This window comes from Somniosus microcephalus, chromosome 19 (genome assembly GCF_052327205.1).
Source record: "Somniosus microcephalus isolate GS21.2 chromosome 19, FLI_Smic_1.0, whole genome shotgun sequence".
Lineage (NCBI taxonomy): Eukaryota > Metazoa > Chordata > Chondrichthyes > Squaliformes > Somniosidae > Somniosus > Somniosus microcephalus.
Genome location: NC_141005.1, coordinates 53,078,968 through 53,105,989, shown reverse-complemented (window position 1 = coordinate 53,105,989; position 27,022 = coordinate 53,078,968). Strand labels below are relative to the sequence as shown.

At 46.2% G+C, this 27,022-nt stretch overlaps 1 protein-coding gene across 2 annotated transcripts in view; it reads right to left on the bottom strand.

Annotated features, from left to right (window-relative positions):
- The window catches only part of nos1 (nitric oxide synthase 1 (neuronal)), a 111,277-nt gene that overhangs the window by 34,669 nt on the left and 49,586 nt on the right, over positions 1–27,022 (bottom strand). For both annotated transcript variants that reach the window (XM_085961785.1, XM_085961786.1), the window contains exons 16-23: positions 18,332–18,436; positions 13,890–13,948; positions 12,625–12,741; positions 12,046–12,220; positions 10,616–10,754; positions 10,450–10,528; positions 5,337–5,530; positions 3,100–3,269 (exon numbers count right to left, since the gene is read on the bottom strand). In XM_085961785.1, the coding sequence (XP_085817911.1) occupies positions 3,100–3,269; positions 5,337–5,530; positions 10,450–10,528; positions 10,616–10,754; positions 12,046–12,220; positions 12,625–12,741; positions 13,890–13,948; positions 18,332–18,436 (1,038 nt within the window). The remainder of the gene's footprint in view (positions 1–3,099; positions 3,270–5,336; positions 5,531–10,449; positions 10,529–10,615; positions 10,755–12,045; positions 12,221–12,624; positions 12,742–13,889; positions 13,949–18,331; positions 18,437–27,022) is intronic.

Genomic DNA, 27,022 nt, shown 5'->3' with positions numbered 1-27,022 from the left:
TATTTGCACGGTCAAAAATTTACTCTACTAACCGATCATCAACCTCTTGTCTCCATTTTCAACCTTCAGAAGGGCGTACCGATAATGACAGCACAACGGCTGCAGAGATGGTCCCTTTTCCTAGGGGCACACCAATATGACATCGAGTACAGGGGAACTAAACAGCATGGAAATGCTGATGGATTGTCACGTCTACCATTGCCGACGGTGGAAGAAGAAGACCTTGCAGTGGATCCAATGGAGTTATTCCACTCGACCATAGTCGAATGTCTCCCTGTGACAAATGCAAACGTAGAAAAGGAAACACGGAATGACCCGACACTATCACGGGTCTATGATTTAATGGTGAAGGGATGGCCAGCACATGGCGAACCACTGCTGCCAGCATTTTCGCCAAGAAGAGAACAGCTGTCAGTGTGCAGAGGAACCTTGATGTGTGGATCCAGAGTAGTAATTCCACCTAAGTTGACGGATAGAGTGCTCAATGAGCTTCATGAGGGTCATCTGGGTGGGGTAAAAATGAAGAGCTTAGCCAGAGCGTTTGTGCGGTGGCCGGGAATCGATAGAGAAATCGAAGAGATGACCAAGAGCTGTGCAGGATGTCAGAAGGTCCAAAACGCCCCACCACAAGCTCCTCTGCATCCATGGGAGTGGCCCTCATCTCCATGGCAAAGGGTGCACATTGATTTTGCTGGTCCCTTCATGGACTCGATGGCCTAGAAATTGAGTGGGGTTAGCGCCCAATTAGAGGCGCTAGAGGGCCTTGCGCCGGAATTATAGCCGCTTCGGAAATTGATTTGGGCCCTACCATCGGCGTTAGCCAGTAGCGCTGCGCCGGCACCGATGACGTCATCGGTGTGCGCAGCGTCCCGGTTGCAGTGGTAACGCGGCCGGACGCCGAAATTCAGTTGCGGCCGCCTCGCCCATGGCAGCCGCAACCAATGATTTTTCAAAAGTTTCTTGCTGGACTTAGCGCCGGCGCATTAAGGTGGCGCGGCGGCCGGCCGCTTTCCAGGCGGCCGCCTGCCCGCACCTCCCTCCCCGGACTCCTCCACCACCCCCCCGCGGCACAGATGTGTGTGGGCCTCGAGCCCGGCACTTCTCCGAGGTGCCGGGCTCATTTTTCGTGCGATTCCACCGGCCAGCGGTCGGCTGCAGGCAGCTCCTCCTTAACAGAAGGAGGAGGCCTGCAGTACCCCAGCCTGCCGCACCGCATCGGGTGCCGCAGTGGGGGATTAGCGCCGCAATCCTGCATTCAGCGCCCATTGCGAGGCGCTGACACCCTCCATTAGCGCCCGCAGCCGTCTGGGCGCGGCGCAGCTGAATTTTTGGCGGGCGCAGCGGCAATTAACGCTGGCGCTAAATTTCGGGCGCTACAGCCCTGGCGGAGGCAAACTCAATTTCTAGGCTGATGTTTTTAATTGCGGTGGATGCACATTCAAAGTGGCCAGAGGTAATAAAAATGTCCTCAACCACCACGGAAAAGACTATCGCAGTTTTACGAACCATATTCGCCAGGAATGGGCTGCCTGAACAGATTTGCTCTGACAATGGACCACAGTTTGTGTCAGAAGAGTTCCGGAGGTTCTTAAAGAACAATGGTGTTAAGCATTACACATCTGCCCCATATCATCCAGCCACTAATGGATTGGCCGAGAGGTTTGTCCAAACATTCAAGAAGGCTATCAAGGCAATGTGTAATGAAGATATACCCCTACAACACAAGGTGGACAACTTCTTGTTTGCCTACCGGAATGCGACGCATGCGGTTACCAACCAAACTCCAGCCATGATGTTCTTCAATCGAAGACTATGATGCCGCTTGGATTTGGTTAAGCCAAACGTCCGAAGAGATGTGGAGAACAGGCAGTTTCAGAATATGAATGAAAGGCCGACCAGGAGTTTTAAGATAGGTCAACCAGTTTTGGCCCGGGACTACCGCACTGAGAAATGGCAGCCAGGAACGATTTGTACACGACAAGGACCTCTCATGTATACCGTGGACGTTGGGGAGAGCATTGTAAGACGCCATGCTGACCAGATTCTAGAGTCACTGGAAAACGTCAACTCCACACCACGATCTGATACACCTGGTAATGAAATCGATGTTCCAATTGCAGCTACCGCAGAAGCGGTAATATTGGAAGCAGATGAACCAAACAATGACATTGATTCCGACTCAACATTGCCAGAAGAACCTGATACTCCAAAGAGGCGTTATCCAGACAGAATCAGGAAGCCTCCTCAAAGACTGAACTTATAATTGCTTAAACTTAACCAATGTATCTAGCAACAGTAATTGTGATTGTAATTCGTTATCATTAGTTGTTAAGTGAATGTTATGTACTGTTTATCTAAAAGGGGAGGAATTGTTGTGTATGTACCTTTAAGAGAATAACTGGTCTCAGACTGCAGTACCGGCAGTGACCACCCCTGTATAAAAGGCGCTAGAGAGCCTCTGTTGGTTAGTTTCGTTTATGCCTTTCACCAGTAAAGACTTGTTTGTTTCTCTCCTGCTAGTCCGTGTCTCAATCATTCACGGACTTAACAGTGAGGACCTGCAAATTATGGAGAATTATCAAAGTACATTTAAAGGGATGAGAATCTAGCCCAAGTCCCCCAAAATTTGCAACTCTAGCCCTAAAGCTAGTGTCTGGAAACTTGGATGTAAAAGATCACCCCCGGTGAAGCTATGGAGAAATCCCATGACCAATTTCGGATGGCAATCAGAGTCAGGCATTGTATATAAGTGCAGGATTATAGGCAATCCCTTCAATGTATGTTTCAACATCTTCAATAGATAAGTGTTTTTTAAATGGAAAAGATTTTAAAAATTATTCAGTTATGCAAACATAAACATGTTTTCTTGCCTGTGCGAGTTTAAAAGTGTGGCGGGTTGCAGGGAGTCAGCTGTTCATCGGGTTAGAGTTAGCATTAATGTTAGGTGCACTTTGATTGTGGAGGCATGGAATGCTTTATGGGAAGGGGTCTTTGAGTAGCTGTGACAGCTGGCAAGAGGCTCACTCTTTTGTTTTAAAAAAAAATATAAACCTAGTTGAAATAGTTTAATGAGTTTGAATAAACTAAGAAGTAATTTACCTTGCTGAGAACTTCGAGCCTTTTCTTTTGCTGGTCATTTCTTGCCAGGAGAGCAAACTGCTGCAGTAAGAGTGGGGTTGGGGCCGTTGTGATATCCAGATAGTATTTAAAGACTTGAAAGATGGTGCAAGGCGGAATGCGCTTCTCATCACTCCAGTTGCTAATAACGCCTGTGTGGACAAAAGAGGTTGCTCCTTCTGTTTCAAAAGCTGCAATCTAGAATTTACAGTTGACGATATGAATACAGGAACAGTTAAGAACCCATTTTCCTTTCGGGCCACGTATGTAAGGGGAGTCTGCCCAGATTCCCTGGCAGAGCCTAGCACTGGGATTGGAGTGGGGTTGAGGGATGGAAAACAGGAGCATAGCTGCAAGGCTGAGAGGCTGTGTCCCTGGCTACCAACTTTGAGGCCTTCGGGCTGTCGCTGGAGAGCAGCAACCTAAAGGTCTCATGGCCTGAAGCTCATGCTGGGGTGAGGGCGGGGGAGGGAAGAAGTTATTTTCTAAACTTTCCTGCCCTTCATCTTTGGGATAGTCCTGTGACCCCAATCTGTGGAGTGTCCCAGTGAAAGCCCCACTGTCAGTGTTTTTAGGGTGCCCCTCTGTATAGGGTGCCCTTGGGTACAGTCAGAAGAGAGCAAGGCAGGAGGGCTGAGAATGATACCTGCCACCTCATCTGCATGGTTACACTGGGCCTGCACCTACTCCAGGAATTTAGGAACCCACGGGGGTGGAGAGCTAATGTAAAGGGTTTGCGCCCCTGTTTCCTCTTCACTGTACCAGGAAACTGAGAGTTCCTCAGGGGCAACCAACAGAAAATCTCCCCTTTAATGTTTAAAGTAGGCGTTAGCCCACTTGTTTTAAATGGCATACAAAGAATATTCATTAATATCCACAACAGTAGTTCCTGGACCTTAGCGTTCAAAATTCTTACAGGGCTTGACAGGGTAGATGCAGGGAGGATGTTTCCCCTGGCTGGGGAGTCTAGAACCAGGGGTCACAGTCTCAGAATAAGGGGTCGGCCATTTAGGACTGAGATGAGGAGGAGTTTCTTCACTCAGAAGGTGGTGAATCTTTGGAATTCTGTACCCCAGAGGGCTGTGGAGGCTCAGTCGTTGAGTATATTCAAGACAGAGAGCGATAGATTTTTGGATATTAAGGGAATCAAGGGATATGAGGATAGTGCAGGAAAGTGGAGATGAGGTAGAAGATCAGCCATGATCTTATTGAATGGCGGAGCAGGCTCGAGGGGTCAAATGGCCAACTCCTGCTCCTATTTCTTATGTTCTTACACAGAGCTTCTCCCGCTGAGAGCACACATCAGGACTTCGGGCACATGTTCCCACAATTGTCTGGCAATTCCTAATGAATATCTACAGAATGGGCAGGAAACTCTGCTGTAATTCCCAATGGGAGAATTCCCAAACTAGCAACATGTACCCAAGTTCTGCCCCCAGAGCGCTGGAGATGAATATTTAACCCATAAGTGAAGACAGGGGGTGCAGTTTTCTTACTTCATGGTCCCAGCAGAGAGCCTTATCCACTAAGAATGTACATTGAAAATTCCAAAGACTGGCTGCACATAAATTTCCAACCAGTTAACGTAATTGGAGTGCCTTTGTGCAGTACCATGGAGTAGGCTGCAGGCTTTGATCTCCCACTCTGTTGAGTTTCTGATCTCAACCCCGTGGTTGCAAAGTGTTGAGCCCAGTGAGTGGAAGATTGTCCCCCTGACCTCTCAGCTTCCATCTAACTGCACGTGTAATGCTGAGCAGCGAGAAAGTTAGAGGATGAGGTTTCCTAAATTGATCTTCTGTGCCTACTGGAAGCCTGTTAAGATCAGCATTGGTGGATGCCCAGGATTGCGATGTCAATATTTCCTGTATTTGCTGTGCCTAGACAATCCATAGCCTCAGGCGCAGGAACAGGTTCATCTGCCCCACTACCCCCTAGCTCCCGACAGTGAAGTCAATGTTTTGCTCCTCTCAGGAGGGGGTGGAGGAGTCAGCTCCTCTCATTCAGCATTGTATTAACCATCAGGGTATTATACTAGTAAAATATAAATCTAAACAGTAACAGTTATTAAGATAATTGAATGATAAGGATATATGCACAATGAATTTCAAATGGCCCTATACCCTATATGTGAGTAGACCAGTATCATTTTGCCTGATATCTGTATGCCTAGACATGCAGATATTTTCTTTGAAAATCCCAGATATAATTTCTATAATTACCTAAAGCTGTGCTTCTCTCCTCCAAAAACTCAACTTTTATGATCTGATTTACAGGAGGTGCATCATCTAACCGGCCAATCAAGGCACTGACCAAATCTTCATGATTACCAGGAAAGACCCCAAGGTGGTCACCAGGCTGGTAGTGTAACTCTTCCCGCTTGTCTGTGTGTATCCGTAGTAAAATTGTGGAGCGGCTAAATGGAAAGACAGAATGATGCTTCAAACACTTGGATTAAAGATGTCTCAAAACCTATGTTGCTTTTTTTCATTGCACTCGGCCCTCAAAATGTTTTCCATTCTCTCTTGAAGATTGTGACTCTTGTTGGGAAATGATTCCACAGACCCACCCAAACAATGCCTCTTCATGTGTCAGTCCCAGTTGGTGATCATCAGTGGGCTATTTGACCACAGAGGGCAACACAGCAAAGCCCAATCTGCCCTTACTGATATCTACCTGTGCATACTTTCCAACTCTATAGTTTCCTTATGGGCACTGAATTGTAGGTGGGGATTATGCTCACCTCGGTGGGTCTAGGGCGGGCAAGGTTGGTGGCAGGTCCCGACCCCACTGCTGGCTCCATCCCGCTGTCTGAAATGACTTTCCCCTGATAGGGCTTGTTAAGCCCGCCCAGTGCCTTTACCGGTCCAATTAGAGGAGGCGGGTCGGGTGACGTCATTTCATGACACATCATCAACCGGTTTCCTTAAAGGGACCATGGCCAACTTTATTTTGACATTTGTGCTGTCAGTGTTCTACAGCAATGAGGTGCTGCAAACACTGACAAGCACTGCACAGAGGCAGAGGGCTACACCCAGGTTTCCCACGACTCCCTCCATATGCTTATGGAGGGAGTCACAGCACACAGGGAGGTCCTCTTCCCTTCTGATGGGTGGACGACACCTCCCCAGGAGACCAAAACAGCCTGGTTGCACATTGCACAGGAGGGCATAAGCAGGGATGTCATCAGGAGGACCAGACTGCAGTGGTGCAAACCTTCCAATGATCTCATTAGATCACGAGTACAAAGCCACACTCACCTTCATCCTGCTGTGCCTCTCATCACATCCCCATCACTCTGCCTTCCCTACCCAACCCCTGCACATCCTTACACCAACTTACCTTGCACCTCCACCCATCCCTCTCTATCCACACTATCACTTCCCCATCTCACTAGCCACCCTTCACACTCACCCTCATCCTAGTCCAATCATACCAACTAACAACACACAGGGGTAGCCACTTGGGTGTTTTATGCAATGTTCATGTGAAGTTTCTGTTAATGTGGTGTCAAAACATTGAAACCTTTATTTTCAACACTTTGCATTCTTGGACAGATTAGTGTGCATCTTTGGAAGTGGCTTAGTGAGTTGCAGTGAATGGTGAGACATAACGGTACCCCCTGCAATGATGGTGAGTGTGGAAGGAATGGCTTAAGCATTGTATGAGCTTTATGGTGTTGGTGTTGGGTGGTGCCAACCTGGCACATCATGTGGCAGCCAGGGTGTACAGCGTGAAGTGAAGTAAATCTGGCCATGGTGAGGCCATCCTTGGCCTCCCGGGCAGCAACGTGCTCGGGTGCTGATGCCCTGTGTCCTGTGCAGCATCAGGTGATTGCAGAGACGGCTGGTGTTGTTGTTGGTGCTGCTGGTGTTGGGGCTGATCGTGGTGGGATTCTGAAGACCAAGGTGAGACAGTATGAAGGGCACCAATGCTGATGCAATAGATGGCAGGTGAAGTGGAGATGACAGAAGCGATCTGTCAATGGTGAGAGAGTTCTTCCAATGAGGTGAGAGTGGATGCAGACTGTAAAGTGGAAAGCCTGCAGAATATATGCTGGAAATGGACTCAGAATCTTAAACCTGATGGGATAGAATTTCTGCAGTGGTTCTCTCGAAGTTACAGTGGATGATCAGGAGATGGTCCACTGGACTTCCAGGTACATGAGCTGAATAATGGGATAGCTTATTTGTCAGAATTGGAAACATCCCCATCGCATGCTGCCGAAACAGTTACATGTAAGTACACTAATATGTTCAACCGATTGGATCACAGTATCCTTAGGAACTGGTGATTAACTGGTGGTCTAGGGAGAAGATTGCTGGTTGCTGTTTGCTCTGATGTTTTTATATCTGAGGCTGGGTATTTAGTTTCCACAAACAAGTGAGAACATAATTGCCTTGTCCAGGCTTAAAGACGCCAGACCAACCCCGCTCCTCTTCCCCTCCCAACTACAGGTTTTTATTTTCTTTCTCCATCCACTCATGACACTTTGCTGGGATAAGGTACCGTGGGCACCACCATCACCCAAATGGCCATTCTCCATATGTAAGCCTAGACTGTGAGCAAACTATTCATTCATGGAGGGCATCAAAACTGAGCCAATCCTGACCTCAGCCATTGTTCATGTAAACCCAACTTCCAACAGAGGTTACTGAATTACTAATGAGAGAGGGAACTGTGGTTGTTCCCTCCCCCAAGCTTGGGAAGTGTGAGGAAATTAGAGCTTCTCTAACATCACCTCAGCTGAGATAAGTTAATTCATCAGAGATTAACCTGGAACATTTCAGGTCTGAATGACTGAGTTCTACACGGGACAGTATCTTTAACAGTGGAACTCTACATTACGGCCGGAATTTTGCTGGCGCACAGCAGATGGGATTGGTGGCAGGTCAGCTGTTAAATTTTAAATGATTGACAGCGGGTCGGTAACCCTCTGTCAAAATGCGCACACTGGACTTTCCCAATGTCAGATCTGTCAGCGCTGAGCAGACCTGATAGGCAGCGATGGGGGAGGCAATTAAAATCATTAGTGGCTTGTTTACAGCCACTTATCAAAGGTTTATTCCCAGCTTTTTGAATTTGGCAGGTCGCCCACCAGTTTCCTGCTGTGCCTAGACCTCGTCTGTGAAGCTGAGGCGGGAGGTCACTGGCCATTGAATCAGCTGATGAGTTGACAGCTTCAAATGTCAAGTCAAAGCTCCCAGCTGATTGAGACATATTCCCTTAACCACTAACTTCTTTAAACTGCATTTCCACTACAGATTCAGATGCTGCAAGTCTTTACACAAGTCTCCATCCAGTCTGACCACATTACCTCTCCCACCATTGACAGATTGCTTCTGTCATCTCTACTTCACCTGCCATCTATTCCATCAGGATCAGTGCCCTTGAAACTATCTCACCTTCGTCCTCAGGATCCCACCACGATCAGCCCCAACACCAGCATCACCAGGCACACCAGCGGCACCAGGCACACCAGCAGCAACAACAACAACACCAACCTTCTCTGCAATCACCTGATGCTGCACAGGACAGAGGGCATCAGCACCCGACCACATTGCTGCCCGAGAGGCCAGGGATGACCTCACCATGGCCAGATTCACTTCACTTGACACTGTACACCCTGGCTGCCACATGATGCGCCAGGTTGGCACCACTCAACACCAATGACATAAAGCATCCCTACAATGCCCGAGCCATTCCATTCGCACTCATCACCATTGCGGGGTATACCGTTATGTCTCACCATTCACTGCAACTCACTAAGCCACTTCCAAAAGTGCACACAAATCTGTCCCAGAACGTAAAGTGTTGAAAATAAAGATTTTTACATTTGACAGCACATTAACAGAAACTTTACATGAACATTAGATAAAACACCCAAGTGCCTATCTTTGTGTGTTGTTACAAAAAGAAAATACTGCAGATGCTGGAAATCTGAAATAAAAACAGAAAATGCTGGAGAAGCTCAGCAGGTCAGGCAGCATCTGTGAAGAGAGAAACAGAGTTAACGTTTCAGGTCGATGACCTTTTGTCAGAACTGGAAAAAAGCAGGAAATGGAACAGAGTTTTAAGCAAGTGTAGAGCATGGGAAAGGTGGGAGGGGATGAAAGAACAAAAGGGAAGGTCTGTGATAGGATAGAAGGCGGAAGAGGTTAAGAGACATTGAGATATTCAAGGGAAAAGGAGATGGTAATGGAGGGAGTCATGGGAGAGCCTGGGTGCAGCTGTGCACCTTTGTGCAGTGCTTGTCAGTGTTTGCAGCACCTCAATGCTATAGAACACTGACAGCACAAATGTCAAACTAAATTTGGGCATGGTCCCTTTAAGGAAACCGACTGATGACGCGAAATGACATCATCAGACCCGCTTCCTTCAATTGGCCGGGAAACGTTCTGGGGGGGCTTAACAAGCCCAATCATTGGAAAGTCATTTCAGAGGCCGGGATGGAACCAGCAGCAGGGTCGGGACTCGCCACCGACGTCGCCCACCAAGGACCTGCTGAGTTTCGTAAAATCGCGGCCAATGTGTTTGTAAAAACCTACAGAAATGTAATGACTTGCAATAAATTTGTACAAACATATCCGACTCTGGTAGTGGACAGATCACCCCTTCACCTTTGGCATCTGGTACATTTACGTCAGCCTTGACTCAGTTGGGAGCACTCTCACCTCTGAGTCAGAAAATTGTGGGTTCAAGTCCCACTCCAGGGACTTAAGCACATAATCTAGGCTGACACTCCAGTGCAGTGCTGAGGGAGATACTCTGAGCACTGCTCAGGAGCAGCTGGTGGCTTCACCACAAACAAGCAGGGACTTTACTGTTCGACGTTCACAAAGGTCTTGCAAGCCACCAGAGAGATTGATACTGAACTGTCAGAGGTGCCGTCTACTCTCTCAGGTGGATGTGAAAGATCCCTTGGCACTATTCGAAGAAGAGCAGGGGAGTTCTCCCCCGTGTCCTGGCCATTATTTATCCCTCAACCAACATCACTAAATCAGATTATCTGGTCATTATCTCATCGTTGGTTGTGGAACTTGGTTGTGTGCAAATGGACTGCCAAATTTCCTACCTTACAACAGTGACTCCACTTCAAAGGTACTTCATTGGTTGTAAAGCACTTTGAGAAATCCTGAGGTCACCAAAGGCGCTATATAAATGCAAGCTCTTTCCTTTTTCATTTTACACTGGAAACTTTGTAGCTAGGATAAAGTCCCATAGGCTCAGTGAGAACAAGACAATAATTACTTAGCGTTTTAATGTGAAGTATATCCTTCCACTTAAGTTTTTCTTCCTTCTAAAGTTATATTAATGAAGTAAAAATTGATCTACCTGGATTTTGGATTTTGCAAGTTGTGTCGAGACAAGAGTCTTGCAGCGTAAACTTTCTTTTTGTGAGTGCTGTAGAGAGCTTTGCCAGAGGGAAAAATACAAAAAGATTATTTATAATAATCAAAAATATTGAAAACGCGCTCACGTTATTTATAGTAACACGTACCTCCCGTGAGGTCGGGTGCTGTAGCCTGGTAGGTCAGGCGGAATTTTGCTCTCTTCCAGCTGCGATCGTTACTTATTAAGGAGTTGTTGGCTTTTTCAATGTTGACATCATCCCCCACACAGAATACATCGCACGCTGCCTAAAAACAGTGCAGTTATATGTAAGTGCACTAATATGAGCAACCGACTGGCTCACAGCAACCCCAGCAACTGATGATTAACTGGTGTTTTAGGGAGAAGGTTGCTGGTTGCTGTTTGCCTCCTTAAGCCTCTCCGCCTTGCTACCTCTCTCTCCTCCTTTAAGACGCTCCTCAAATCCTACCTCTTTGACCAATCTTTGGGTCACCTGTCCTAATATCTCATCATGTGGCTCGGTGTCAAATTTCTGTTTGATAACGCTCCTGTGAAGCGCCTTGGGACGTTTTACTACATTAAAGGCGCTATATAAATGCAAGTTGTTGTTGTTTAGCCTGAGATGAGGAGATATGGCTGGCCTTACTTGAGAACGTAGTTGGGATAACTCTTGGGTTTGTGACATCACTAGAGTACAACTGCAATCCTGTTCTTTTTTTTTACAAGTTATTTTATATTTTGGCATAGCTTCGCACCATTGTTACTCTATAACTAGACTTATGAAAGTACATGAGTGTCTCTCAGTATCTTGCCTTCTGATTTTTCCCTTTCTCACTGTGGAAAGCACCTTTCTCTGCTCCTAAATGTGGTTTTAGGCTAAAATTAAGAACTTCCGGTGGGGGGTGGGGGCGGGGAAGGTGGTGGGGGAGGGGGGTGCAGAGGGGTAATTTTCTAAAGGGATCCTCTATCCTGCCACACACTCCCATCGCTGGTGTAACTCCAATGCACCTTCACCACTACTGTGCTTCCCATTCTTATACAGTGCCTTCTTTGTCACTTCCTATACTTATTACTTTTTTATATTAATGCTTTCCTATGCTCTCTTAATACTTCCAATACTCTGTTATTACTTTTATGTGCCCTGCTATTAATTTTGGATATTCTGCTAATACTTTTCGACATCCTGCTATTATTTCTATATGCTCTGCTAATACTGCAGGCTCGATGGGCCGAAATGGCCTCTATCTGCACTGTGGGGTTTCTGTGATTTCTGTGATTTCTGTGACTTTGACATACTTTGGCAACACTTTGAGCAATACTTTGACAGAAATACTACAGCTTCATAAGTATCCCTGAAAAAGAACCAATTTTGACTTTGGGCGATAGTGTGAAACGAGCGCTATCGATTCAGCCGCCTGTTATACATTTCTCCCCATTTTCATTTCCATTGAAGTCTGATATTGCTCGATTTACACTATCGGCCAAATTCAAAATTACCCCCAGTGAATCTGAGAGGTCGCAACAGCAGACCCTGGTTAGTTTTAAAAAGTTATAAGTAAGTTCCTAAACATCAATAACCTTAAAGACTTTCTTAGCCCATGTCCTGAATGACTCCTCTTGCCCGCAGAGTTCATCCCCCTCTCCCATCCTCATAATCCGTTCGCCTCCAAGTTCTTCGAGTAAAGTGTCAACAGCTCGAGCAAAAGCGCAGAAATGGGGATAGGCTCGAGAGCCAAGACCAAAGGCAGAAAATCTGCAAAACAGTGTATTCAAAATTAATATTCACAGTGGTCACTTTCTTTCTACTTCTTATTACAAAGGTCACCACTACTTCAAACAAGAGCCTCTTTAACCAGCTTGACGGGTTTTCTTTAGGGGGTTATTTTTTTTTAAATTACATTTCCAGCAGTTTTTATAACCCAGGTTGACATGTGCTATAAAAATGTTTTATTTCCAGTGCACTGATTAAAGTGTTTGCATTAAATTCCAGTCAATTGTTGAACATTTTATTTAAAATGAGCCAGCAACAAAATACTAGGGTCATCCAGTACAATCAGGGCTGGTCATGTGTACTGCTTTGCTTATTTTGCAGGGTTGGAACATAAATGCAACTTGATTGAGCCTTATGCTATTTCAGATTATTTGGAAAGCACTTACCTAACATTAGCTAAAGGCCCGGTACTCTCAAAGTTATCTTTGTGTTCTGGTTCATCACTTGAAGATTTCCGGGACTCTGAGTATGAGGATACACTGTTGAAGCGAACCTTGTAGCTCCTGGAGTGAGAGGAGACACAACACATTTGTCTTATTTCTCATCTACATGTTGCCCCTTGGCAACATCATCCGAAAACACTGATGACACCCAGCTCTACCTCACTACCTCTTCTCTCAACCCCTCCACGGTCTCTAAGTTGTCAGACTAATTGTCCGACATACAGTTCTGGATGAACAGAAATTTTCTCCAATTAAATATTGGGAAGGCTGAAGCCATTGTTTTCGGTCCCCGTCACAAACTCCGTTCCCTAGCCACTGACTCCATCCCTCTCCCTAACATCTGTCTGAGGCTTAACCACACTATTTGCAACCTTGGTGTCATACTTGACCCTGAAATGAGCTTCCGACCACATATCCGCAGCATAACAAAGAACGCCTATTTCCACCTCCGTAACATCGTCCATCTCTGCCCTTGCCTCAGCTCATCCGCTGCTGAAACCCTCATCCATGCCTTTCTTACCTCTAGACTTGACTATTCCAACACACTCCTGGCTGGCCTCCAACATTCTACCCTACATAAAGTTGAGGTCATCCGAAACTCGGCTGCCCGTGTCCTAGCTCGCACCAAGTCCTGTTCACCCATCACCCCTGTGCTCGCTGACCTACATTGGCTCCCGGTTAAGCAGCGCCTCAATTTGAAAATTCTCATCCTTGTTTTCAAATCCCTCCATGGCCTCGCCCCTCCCTATCTCTGTAATCTCCTTCAGCCCCACAACCCCCCGAGATATCTGCGCTCCTCTAATTCTGCCCTCTTGAGCATCCCTGATTATAATCACTGAACTATTGGTGGCCATGCCTTCTGTTGTCTAGGCCCTAAGCTCTGGAATTCCCTGCCCAAACCTCTCCGCCTCTCTACCTCTCTTTCCTTCTTTAAGACGCTTTTGACCAAGCTTTTGGTCACCTGTCCTAATTTCTCCTTATGTGGCTCGGTGTAAATTTTTTTGTCTTATAACACTCCTGTGAAGCGCCTTGGGACGTTTTACTACGTTAAAGACGTTATATAAATACAAGTTGTTGTTGTTGTTATAAAGACAAGCTCAGTAATGGCACAGTAGTTATGTTTTCTGCTGATAGGTCATAGTTTGTCTCAGGTAGCCTGGCATTCTATAAACGGTCATTATCAGTGCTGGTGTTTCGATCGCACTCACTTCCTTTCTGCTGAATTTGAACTATGGTGTCTTATTTCCATCAGGGCAGATCCAAATTTCTAGAAGAATGAGATGAGAAAGTTATACTTCCATTATGAATAACCATTCGTCAAACCTGCATTTATTTACAAGGAAACAATACATGCAGTTAATTGCATCCGAGTGCCTCATCATATCACTTATGTCATTGTGAAGAGAATGATCCCGGGCTCTTCTCCTTTCCAATACAAAAAAAAAACTTTTCATGAAGGTAGCGCTGATTTAAGTATAAAGATGTTGTATAAGCAGTATTTTTATTATTGAGAAACCTAGGTGAAGGGGAAAGATATATAATGCAGAACATTGAGAAATGCCCTGATAATTGCTTTAAATGTGTCTTCCAAATGGAGTCAGTAGTTAGGCTGTTTGCTGGGAAAGGAACGGGCTAATGCTAATTAAACCACGAAGGCTTCTATAAATAAATCATTCCTTGCCATCGATAGAAGACAAGTTATCAAGACCTCATGCCCGGGGACGGCTTGTGAAGCGGGATATAAAAGTGTCCTGTCTTCTCTGCACCCGTGTGTGACTCAAGACCTAATAAGCTGGGGAATAAACATGCAGCCGGCATGTCTAGGTACCAGTGCCTCATTGATTTGGAGGTCAACATGGCTGCGTGAGGTGATTGACACCAAAGATCTGATTTGATCTGATTTCTTCTCGCACACCTGTCCCTCAGATTGGTCAATAGAATAGGGGAAGATTTTTTTGTAAATTAAGGCTATATAAGATGGCGTTTTTGACATTAAAGTCCTCAGTTCTCAGTCCTTAGTTATTTTAGTAGTTCTTGTCGTAGTCGTAGAAGTAGGAGTTCCTAGTCTAGTACATGTAGAAGGGTGTCGCTGTAAAATCAGTAAGTGCATCTCCAACAGAGAGACAGGAAGGTTCCAACAGTTAAGATTGACCAGCCAGATACAAGCTGTACAAGTTACCTGATATCAAGAAAGGTAAGATTTAAGACAGTCACTCCAGATACAGCTACCGGCACAAAAGGTGAATTTACCGAGGAGCAGAGGATCCAGGTGGAACGGATATGGAGATTCATCACTCCAACATCGCAGAGGCTCACGCCATCCACCCAGGAGCAAGCAAGGCACCCGGTGCATCCACACAAGCTCATAACGACGAGGTTCACAGAATCACAGAAACCCCACAGTGCAGATAGAGGCCATTTCGGCCCATCGAGCCTGCACCGACACATGTCCCACCCGATCCCCGTAACCCCTACACCAACACATATCCCACCCTATCCCTGTAACCCCACGTATTTAATCCCCCTAACACTAAGGGTCAATTTATCATAGCCAATCAACCTAACCTGCACATCTTTGGACTGTGGGAGGAAACCGGAGCACCCGGAGAAAACCCACGCAAACACGGGGAGAATGTGCAAACTCCACACAGACAGTGGCCCGAGGTCGGACTCGAACCCGGGTCTCTGGCGCTGTGAGGCAACAGTGCTAACCACTATGCCACCGTGCAAACATTGCTAACTACAAACCTTAATCTATTCAATAGACTGGCTATCTAATCCTGTTAATATGCCAGCTATCTAAGGAGTCTAATTTTAGGCCCAAAAAATGGGTGCATCAATGTCCAATTTAGATCCCTATCAGTCAAGAAGGCGTGGTTTGGTTTTAAACAAAGACGTCAGATTGTGAGAGGAAAGGAAGATTGAGAGAGGCTCAGTTCCACAGTTTTGAGGTCATGCGAAAGGTTGGGAATCAGAACTCCGATCTTTCGAGAAAGCAATTCAATACAGCACAACAGTGAAGTGCTATCCAGGATAATGGATATCCTGGATATCCAGGATAATGGATATCCTGGATATCCAGGATAATGGATATCCTGGATATCCAGGATGTGTCTAGCATTTAACTCAGAATTTGTAAAACTTGTTTGTGGTGCTAACTAGGTTAGAAGACTCAAAACATAACAGGGCCGTTTTTATTCTTTATAGTTTCACATTAACAACAATTTGCACTGGCTTTATTATTAAAAAAAACTAAAATTTGTACCAGTGCTTGCTGGGTAAACTGTGGTACATTTCGGGATTGAGGAAAGAATCTGCACTCTTATCAACAGCACAGCTATTTTCATTGTTCCTAAGATGGTGCATTTATGCAATGAAAGGGAGACACAAGGAGTAATGTATACGTTTTTGTAGGAAACCTCAACACAAATAAATCAGTACGTTAAGGGAGAAAATCTCCTTTACACTACTTATTCATCCATTTGGAAAATGGCTTCTTCCCCACTAGTGAGCAACCCATCATGGATTGCTCTACAGAGAGCCGGTATGGACTCAATGGGCCGAATGGCCTCCTTCTGTGCCGTAATGACTCTATATAGGGGGGAATTTTCCCAGCCCTGGGGAGGCGGGTATGGAGGCGGGACTGCCGGGAAAATGGCAGAAACTGGGAGCGGGTACCGTCCCCGCTTCCAACCCGCCTCCGTGCCATCTTCCCAGGGGGCTGGTCCCCGACTCGCGCAGGGACCCGTCTCCTCGAGGCGGGAAGGGGATTAGAGCCAATTAACTGCCTGTTAACTGGTAGTTAACATGCAGTTTTGAGGCTTTTTCCCATTTTACGCCTGCAATTGCGGGCTTCCCGGTGGCTGCGAACCTCGCCAGGGTCAGCGAGGCGAGCAGTGGGTTTGTGGGGGTGAGAGGGGTCGAAATGTCAGCTGTAGAGGTGAGTGATGGGTGCAAGTGTGGACAGGTAAGTATGAGAGGTGAGTGTAAAGTGTTAGAAAAAGTTTCTTTACCTTTGCTTCCTTCTGCAGGCTTCAACGTTTGAAGATCCAGAGGTGCCTCATCTCAACGGCAGAGATGACAGAATGGCAGCTGCACTCTCAGATGCAGCTACCATCTGCTTTCTGCTGAGAAGAGAGGTCTTGGTGAGCCTTCTGTGCAAGAGCTCATCTTAGAATAGAGATTGTCAGTGTTTGACAACGTCTCAAAGCTGTCAAACGCTGACAATTCATCTGTCAAAATTTTTTCGACAGATGAAGCATCATACGCTGACGTCATCTGTCACCGGCTTTCCCTTAATTGGCCAGCTAAGCCCGCAGGGTGGGCTTAACAAGGTCAAGCAAGGGAAAATAGCGTGGGTTGGTCAGACGTCGCTGGGGGTGGGACTGAAACCCGGAAACCAGAAGTCCCACCTCCAGCACGTCTCCATTGAGAAAATCCAGCCCTGCGACTCTATGTTTGCAGTAAAATCCAGCGCAGAGATTGCGCCAGGGGTTTAACACCCACCTGCAGTAACAGCCCATTGAGTTGAGCCAGTGCACAGGTTACACTGCCAGACTCTAGGGGGTCGATTTTCCTGGAGCTGTCAGGCGGGGTTTCAGGCGTGTGGGGGGGGGAAAATCCTGAATTCGGGGGTCCCAACACCATCCCGCCCAAAACCCCACTCCACGCAAGTTTCAGAGGCAGCAAGTACCCGCCCCGCACTGGGACCCGCCGACCCCAGGCGGGAAAGGGTTAGTGCCAATTAACTGCCTGTTAACAGGTAGTTAACAGGCAGTTTTTAGCCTAATCCCTATTTTGAGGGGTGTCGTGTGGGATTCCCGACGGCCCCAAACCACGCCAGGTTAGAGCAGGCGGGCCGTCGGGTTGAAGGACTTGGAGGGGTCATGATGTCAGTGTTCAGGTGAGTGATGGGTGCATGAGTGCAAAGGTAAGTGTGTTTGGTGTGTCTAAAGTGTGTAAAGAACTTTTACTTACCTGTACTTACCTTAACAGCCTTTCTGCCTGTAGGCGTCCAGAGCGCATCACTCAGCCGGCACTTAAAGCTGAATGGCTGCGATCTGTGAAAAGTGACAGCCTTCAGCTTTGAGTGCTGCTGAGAGTTCTAACTGAGTCTGTGCAGAAGGACTCATGTTAGAAGTAAGACTGTCAGTGTTTGACAGCTTCAAACAGCTGTGAAACACTGATATTTCGTCTGTCAAGAACTCTTGACAGATGAAATTGCAGTCTGTGACGTCACCTGTTGCCGGGTGGCCCTTAATTGGCCTGCTGAGCCCGCTGGGCGGGCTTAACAAGGTCAATCAAGGGGAAATCACGCGGATTGGCCGGACGTCGAAGTAGGCAGGTCTAAAACCCGAAAGTTGTAGTCCGGCCTTCTTCCCGACAGCTTCAGGAAAATCGACCCCTAGGTCATTGAAAACCAACACGCATCATGTGTTCGATATTTTGATACTTATTTCCATATAAAATAAAAACATAAAAGGTTTTATCTGGCACAAAGGCAGTATCGGCATAGCTGGTGCTCAGACAATACCGGCACTCAGGAAACTATAACCGGAATCAATGTGTACATTTTGAATTCTGATGATTTTAAATTTTGCTGGCTTGTCTTTTGGAAACACACTAGAGTAACTTGTACTTATTTTCATACTTCTCCATTCTCGGGTGGGTCACCATTGCCGAATGTGCTTGTAACTACCAGCACCAATGCTTCGTGCTCTAGGTGCACGATGTCATATTCATCCATGGACATCACCTACAGAAGAAATGGAATTCAGGCAGTCATACCAAACTTCAGCTCCATCCTTTTTCGGATTGAACCATTTTAACTCAACATCACATATATAAGTCCGCACCTTATTTATAAAATTTAATAACCATTAACCGTCATTTGTCATAAGTTGGAACTAATTAATAACGCTGCAAATTTTCATTGGCAACTCTTCTATTGTGCTTTAAATAAACGATTTGTAAATTAAATATATAGACAGCATCATAGCAATGGCCAAATGTTACGGACAGTTCATGAAGAAAAGACCATCCGAATCCAGTATGAGATGCGTTATACTTAAGGATTTCCTATAACACACCATCAAACGTTTAAATTCCTAACAATGCTATGTGATGTGCATCACTGAGTAATAGCTAGCTGTAGCTAGTTTGTATTAATATTTTCATTATGGTTAATTAACATATTGTTGGGCTAAGGAATTCTCAATAATCTTGCATTGTTTGGAAGAGAAACCCTTTATGACACAATTTTCAAGCTGGACATTAAACCCTGCTGAGCTGTGGCAAACCAGTGAAACCAGATGGTGCTATCAAGAAGGAACAAAGACTGGATGGATTTTGTCAGTGTGGGCGGGCTGGGGTGTGTCAGGTGGAAATCGTGTCAGGACCCCGACTCCTAATTGAAGTGCTGAAAAAGTGGGATTTTCCCCTAATTGGGCAATTGATTTCCAGCGTGTGGGAACCCCTGGCCCAATTAGTCTTTCCATCCAGAAAGTCGCCTCCGATGACGTCATCAGTGCTGCTGCTTTTAAGGCCTGCAATCAGCCTTGCTTCTTCTGGAGACTGCAATCTTTATGCAGCCCTCACACTCTCTATCAGTGTGATGCAATGACAACAACTTACAACACACAGGGAGGGCCCTTGGTATCCTTCTAAGCATCTATGCTATGGATTCTCTTCACTCACTCCTTCATTCTCACTCAAACTCCACTTCTATCCCTCATTGCAGGAAAAGAGAGCCCACAATAAGAGGGAAAGAGTGAGGACAGGAGGAGGGCCATCCTCAGTAGCCCAGCTCACCATTTCGGAGGAGGCGGCCCTGGAAATCGCCGGGATCGAGGAGGATTCCCAAGTGGGGGACAGACAGATGGGCGCATCACAGCAGCTGGTGACAGAATAGTTTGGCATCTCTCTCATTGACATTGCATGAGTGACTGATAATGATTCTGATGCTCTAACAGATTGACTTATGATCATCTGCACAATTCAATGTGCATGCAACCTTTACCTCACATCTCTAACTCCTTTACTCCCCCACAGGACCATCAAGAGCCCCCGTTCCATTGTCCAGGAGGAAGAGCCTGAGCTTCCAGACTCCTCAGAGGATGCTGCAACCTCTGAGGGCGCTCCGTCTTCAGAATTCAGCGCACCCTGCACCAGCGCAGACACTCACACCTTGGTGGGACCTTCGGGACATGGAGTAGAGTTGTCACCTGGTGTATCACAGCTCACAAATGAGCATCAGTAGATGGTGGAGATAGGGACAGCAGTGGAGAGTCCTCGTCGTAGTGGTGAGGATGCTCCCACCTCAGCTCAGCTGCATGTCGACCCTGTGCCTCCGGGTCCATCCAGAAGGAGAGCGGTGCTGGAACTCCAGGAACAGGTGCAGGAGTCTCTGGCAGGTTTTGTCTCCAGGGTCGCTGCAAGTGTGGAGCGAATGGAGGAATCCATCGCAAACATGAGCAGACCCTTTGTGGAGGCGTTGGTGCATGAACACATCACCACGGAATGGATGGCAACCTCCTTGGAAAGGATGTCTACCTCCATGGTAAGGCTGGCTACCGTAGAGGAGAGGATGGCTACGGTAGAGGAGAGGATGGCTCCGTCCATGGAGCAGCTTAGTTGCCAGGGTATGGAAAACATGGTCATTGTTCAGAATAGACTGACATCTCTTGAGGAGTGATGGACAGCTATTGAGCAGAGAAATCAAACCTTCATGCAGGTTCTCTGGAGTAAGACTTCCCGTGCAGAAACGGGTCTCATGGCCCCCCTGCAGTGCAGCAAGGTGCTGTCCAGCCACTTGCTAGCTCTAAAGTGGGGCTGACCCATGAGAGGGATGTTGGTGGCATACAACAAGGAAGTGGGGGCTCCTCTCCAAGCGCTCATACGACCATGCCACTGCAGAGCTCTCGGTCAGAGCCCCACCAGAGTCCCCACCCAACTGAGATCAGCGTCTGAACCCCTGCACAGCCGCAGGAGCAGCAGACTTTTGCCGAGCCCTCACAGGTTCGCAACCCCAGAGGACGCCCACCAAAGGTGTCTAGACAGGAGTAGCAAGAAAGTGAGCAAGGGGCCTCCACATCTACTGAAGCCACAGGGAAAGCACCACGTAGGAGCACGCGTAAGAGGAAGATCATGCACAAGTAGTCACAAGGGTAGTCACTTGGGTGTAATGTTGTGTTTAATTTTGAAAAGCCATCAGTTGCTTATTGTCATAAAACATTCTGATGGCAAACTGTTGCAGTTGTGGCCTGTGTCATTTCGCTAATGGAACTTCCACATTGAGGGCTTAGAGCGACTTGCAATTGTTAGTATAGTGGTCAGAGTGATAGGAATCCGCAGGTTCTTGTCCATTGTCGATGCTCTGGTAAGAAGGTGCGAGGCAAAAGTATTTGATTGTACAGGCTAAGCAAATGTGACCAACATGAGTGCGTCCGTTGCATCCCGGGTAGCAATATGGTCGTGCTCTGGTGACTTCTGGCCTGTGCATCTTCAGGTGGGTGACTAGCAGCTTGGCGCTCCTGTTGATGCTCCTGCTGTTGGTGCTGCTGTTGCTCATGGTTCTGCTGCTGCCGCGGCTGGTCTTCATCCGAATCTGATGTCCAGGAGGAAAGGAGTTAAATGGTCACCATTCTTCTGGTATATGCCTCAGTTGAGGAAGCGCTTAGTCAAGGTGGGGCGAGGGGGTTTCCCAGCGGGTCACACTGGAGATGGGTGTCAGGCTCCAAACTTCCACAACACTGAGTATGCCTGCTAAAAGTTCCCCCAGACCTGAAACAACAAAGTTCTACCACCTTCAAATGATCATTGGTGAAAACTCCTTTGTAATGGTGGAGCTGCAGCTGTGAGTAAGCAATCCATTTGTGATGCCACCAGGATTACCTGGCATGTTCCAGAGGAGGCGTGAGGGATGGGGGGAATGAGTAAAAATCGGAAAGGCCTCTCAAAATGGGATTATAGAGTCTATTAAGTGGCTGTTAAGGGCCTTAAGGGCCTATCCCGCCTCTTGGAGGTGGATTGGAAAGGGGGTCAGAAAACACGCATTAGGGAAAATTGCTCGGAGGCGGGATCGGGCCCGCCTGCCATTTTTAGCGATTTTAACAACTCACACGCCTCCAATCCCGCCTCCTCGGGCCTGGCAAAATCGAGCCCATTGTGTAGTAAAAGGAATTAGGCCTTGAGGAGATAACACAGAACTCAATGGGCCTCTTCAATAAACAATCTTTATCAGAAAGTTTGCCAGCTAGACGGTTGAGATTTGCGTGAGCTATCCAGCCAATCAACAGTTACTGTGGTCTTCACATGTGGGCTTTAACTTTAAGTTTTAAACATGATCTAAGGCTACCATCGATAGGTCAATGAAGCCTTGGCGATGTAACATCCTGTTCACCATTGAAAGGCAAAGATATAAAAGAAGCTGTTAAGGCAACTTCGTTACTGCAGTCGGAAGGAGGTGGCCTGGCCAGTCATCTCGCCTACGAGGATCAGACTGCAGTCAAGGGGTCGGAAGGAGAGCTGCAGTCAACAAGAAGGGAACGCGACCAATCGTCAGAAGGAGAGATCTGCAATCAACAGGAGCTGGCCACTTCGGGGTAATTGTATGACCATTTACTTAGAAAATATTTGGGCATTGTATTGCTGGAGCATCTTTATTGCTAAGAGTAGAGTAAGAAGGGCATTGTATTGTCAGGTAGACTAAGAAAGGCATTGTATTGCCAGGTAGAGTAAGAAGGGCATTGTATTGCCAGGTAGACTAAGAAAGGCATTGTATTGCCAGGTAGACTAAGAAGGGCATTGTATTGCCAGGTAGACTAAGAAGGGCATTGTATTGCCAGGTAGAGTAAGAAGGGCATTGTATTGCCAGGTAGACTAAGAAAGGCATTGTATTGCCAGGTAGACTAAGAAGGGCATTGTATTGCCAGGTAGACTAAGAAGGGCATTGTATTGCCAGGTAGGCTAAGAAAGGCATTGTATTGCCAGGTAGACTAAGAAAGGCATTGTATTGCCAGGTAGACTAAGAAGGGCATTGTATTGCCAGGTAGACTAAGAAGGGCATTGTATTGCCAGGTAGGCTAAGAAAGGCATTGTATTACCAGGTAGACTAAGAAAGGCATTGTATTGCCAGGTAGACTAAGAAGGGCATTGTATTGCCAGGTAGACTAAGAAAGGCATTGTATTGCCAGGTAGACTAAGAAGGGCATTGTATTGCCAGGTAGACTAAGAAAGGCATTGTATTGCCAGGTAGACTAAGAAGGGCATTGTATTGCCAGGTAGACTAAGAAGGGCATTGTATTGCCAGGTAGACTAAGAAAGGCATTGTATTGCCAGGTAGACTAAGAAGGGCATTGTATTGCCAGGTAGACTAAGAAAGGCATTGTATTGCCAGGTAGACTAAGAAGGGCATTGTATTGTCAGGTAGACTAAGAAGGGCAATGTATTACCAGGTAGACTAAGAAGGGCATTGTATTGCCAGGTAGACTAAGAAGGGCATTGTATTGCCAGGTAGACTAAGAAGGGCATTGTATTGCCAGGTAGACTAAGAAAGGCATTGTATTGCCAGGTAGACTAAGAAAGGCATTGTATTGCCAGGTAGACTAAGAAAGGCATTGTATTGCCAGGTAGACTAAGAAAGGCATTGTATTGCCAGGTAGACTAAGAAGGGCATTGTATTGCCAGGTAGACTAAGAAAGGCATTGTATTGCCAGGTAGACTAAGAAAGGCATTGTATTGCCAGGTAGACTAAGAAGGGTATTGTATTGCCAGGTAGACTAAGAAAGGCATTGTATTGCCAGGTAGACTAAGAATGGCATTGTATTGCCAGGTAGACTAAGAAGGGCATTGTATTGCCAGGTAGACTAAGAAAGGCATTGTATTGCCAGGTAGACTAAGAAAGGCATTGTATTGCCAGGTAGACTAAGAAGGGCATTGTATTGCCAGGTAGACTAAGAAAGGCATTGTATTGCCAGGTAGACTAAGAAAGGCATTGTATTGCCAGGTAGACTAAGAAGGGCATTGTATTGCCAGGTAGACTAAGAAAGGCATTGTATTGCCAGGTAGACTAAGAAAGGCATTGTATTGCCAGGTAGACTAAGAAGGGCATTGTATTGCCAGGTAGACTAAGAAAGGCATTGTATTGCCAGGTAGACTAAGAAGGGCATTGTATTGCCAGGTAGACTAAGAAGGGCATTGTATTGCCAGGTAGACTAAGAAAGGCATTGTATTGCCAGGTAGACTAAGAAAGGCATTGTATTGCCAGGTAGACTAAGAAAGGCATTGTATTGCCAGGTAGACTAAGAAGGGCATTGTATTGCCAGGTAGACTAAGAAAGGCATTGTATTGCCAGGTAGACTAAGAAGGGCATTGTATTGCCAGGTAGACTAAGAAAGGCATTGTATTGCCAGGTAGACTAAGAAAGGCATTGTATTGCCAGGTAGACTAAGAAGGGCATTGTATTGCCAGGTAGACTAAGAAAGGCATTGTATTGTCAGGTAGACTAAGAAGGGCATTGTATTGCCAGGTAGACTAAGAAGGGCATTGTATTGCCAGGTAGACTAAGAAAGGCATTGTATTGCCAGGTAGACTAAGAAAGGCATTGTATTGCCAGGTAGACTAAGAAGGGCATTGTATTGCCAGGTAGACTAAGAAGGGCATTGTATTGCCAGGTAGACTAAGAAAGGCATTGTATTGCCAGGTAGACTAAGAAAGGCATTGTATTGCCAGGTAGACTAAGAAGGGCATTGTATTGCCAGGTAGACTAAGAAGGGCATTGTATTGCCAGGTAGACTAAGAAGGGCATTGTATTGCCAGGTAGACTAAGAAAGGCATTGTATTGCCAGGTAGACTAAGAAGGGCATTGTATTGCCAGGTAGACTAAGAAGGGCATTGTATTGCCAGGTAGACTAAGAAAGGCATTGTATTGCCAGGTGGACTAAGAAGGGCATTGTATTGCCAGGTAGACTAAGAAAGGCATTGTATTGCCAGGTAGACTAAGAAAGGCATTGTATTGCCAGGTAGACTAAGAAGGGCATTGTATTGCCAGGTAGACTAAGAAAGGCATTGTATTGTCAGGTAGACTAAGAAGGGCATTGTATTGCCAGGTAGACTAAGAAGGGCATTGTATTGCCAGGTAGACTAAGAAAGGCATTGTATTGCCAGGTAGACTAAGAAGGGCATTGTATTGCCAGGTAGACTAAGAAGGGCATTGTATTGCCAGGTAGACTAAGAAGGGCATTGTATTGCCAGGTAGACTAAGAAGGGCATTGTATTGCCAGGTAGACTAAGAAGGGCATTGTATTGCCAGGTAGACTAAGAAAGGCATTGTATTGCCAGGTAGACTAAGAAGGGCATTGTATTGCCAGGTAGACTAAGAAGGGCATTGTATTGCCAGGTAGACTAAGAAAGGCATTGTATTGTCAGGTAGACTAAGAAGGGCATTGTATTGCCAGGTAGACTAAGAAGGGCATTGTATTGCCAGGTAGACTAAGAAGGGCATTGCATTGCCAGGTAGACTAAGAAAGGCATTGTATTGCCAGGTAGACTAAGAAAGGCATTGTATTGCCAGGTAGACTAAGAAGGGCATTGTATTGCCAGGTAGACTAAGAAAGGCATTGTATTGCCAGGCAGACTAAGAAAGGCATTGTATTGCCAGGTAGACTAAGAAGGGCATTGTATTGCCAGGTAGACTAAGAAGGGCATTGTATTGCCAGGTAGACTAAGAAAGGCATTGTATTGCCAGGTAGACTAAGAAAGGCATTGTATTGCCAGGTAGACTAAGAAGGGCATTGTATTGCCAGGTAGACTAAGAAGGGCATTGTATTGTCAGGTAGACTAAGAAAGGCATTGTATTGCCAGGTAGACTAAGAAAGGCATTGTATTGCCAGGTAGACTAAGAAGGGCATTGTATTGCCAGGTAGACTAAGAAAGGCATTGTATTGCCAGGTAGACTAAGAAGGGCATTGTATTGCCAGGTAGACTAAGAAAGGCACTGTATTGCCAGGTAGACTAAGAAAGGCATTCTATTGCCAGGTAGACTAAGAAGGGTATTGTATTGCCAGGTAGACTAAGAAAGGCATTGTATTGTCAGGTAGACTAAGAAGGGCATTGTATTGCCAGGTAGACTAAGAAAGGCATTGTATTGCCAGGTAGACTAAGAAAGGCATTGTATTGCCAGGTAGACTAAGAAGGGCATTGTATTGCCAGGTAGACTAAGAAAGGCATTGTATTGCCAGGTAGACTAAGAAGGGCATTGTATTGCCAGGTAGACTAAGAAGGGCATTGTATTGCCAGGTAGACTAAGAAGGGCATTGTATTGCCAGGTAGACTAAGAAAGGTATTGTATTGCCAGGTAGACTAAGAAAGGCATTGTATTGCCAGGTAGACTAAGAAGGGCATTGTATTGCCAGGTAGACTAAGAAAGGCATTGTATTGCCAGGTAGACTAAGAAAGGCTTTGTATTGCCAGGTAGACTAAGAAGGGCATTGTATTGCCAGGTAGACTAAGAAAGGCATTGTATTGCCATTTAAATCTATAAGCGTGTTTTGTTTTCTTTCCTCTCTTCTTTTCCTTTAATAAATGACCTTATTTAACTTAAGAGCTTTTGGGTGATTCATTAATTATTTCCCTTGTAATTCGTGGGTCAAAACGAACTACAAGCCTGAGAATAGGATAGCAAGGCTGACACATTTATATTACGCACTTTGGAGGTAATCTTGACTTTGTGCAATAGTGTAAAATGGGTGATAGTGAGTCAGCAGCCCATTTTACATCACTCCTGATTTTTATTTTTATTGGCTTCAATGGGAGAGATGTAAAACAGGCTGCCAACTCACTATCACCCGTTTTACACTATCGGCCAAACCAATATCGCCCCCCTTGTGCTTCAGGGAAGCTGTTTCTGCTTCTCAGCAATGTGGAAATGGCAGTATAACTGCGGCCGCACCAGCACCAGCACCACTTCGACCCGAAACGTCAACTCAAATTTCTGTCCACGGATGTTGCCTGACCTGCTGAGTTTTTCCAGCATTTTCTGTTGTTATTTCGGATTTCCAACATCCGCAGTATTTTGCTATAATACCTTCATGGCCCTGCACTGGTCAAAGTATAACAGCATCTGGTGACGATTTTTAAAAGAGCCCTAGTAATACGCTGTACCAGCTTTTAATTTGTAATGAGAGACAAGAGCCAATTGTCTCATGGGGCCTTTTCTTAATTTACAAATGTCACTGACAATGAGATGTTGGTGAGCAGAGCCCTGTGCACATATTTAAATGGGCAGCATTCACAGAAGTCTGCTTTCCCCTGGGTAGAGAGTGGTGCAAGCGGGCCAGTTAGA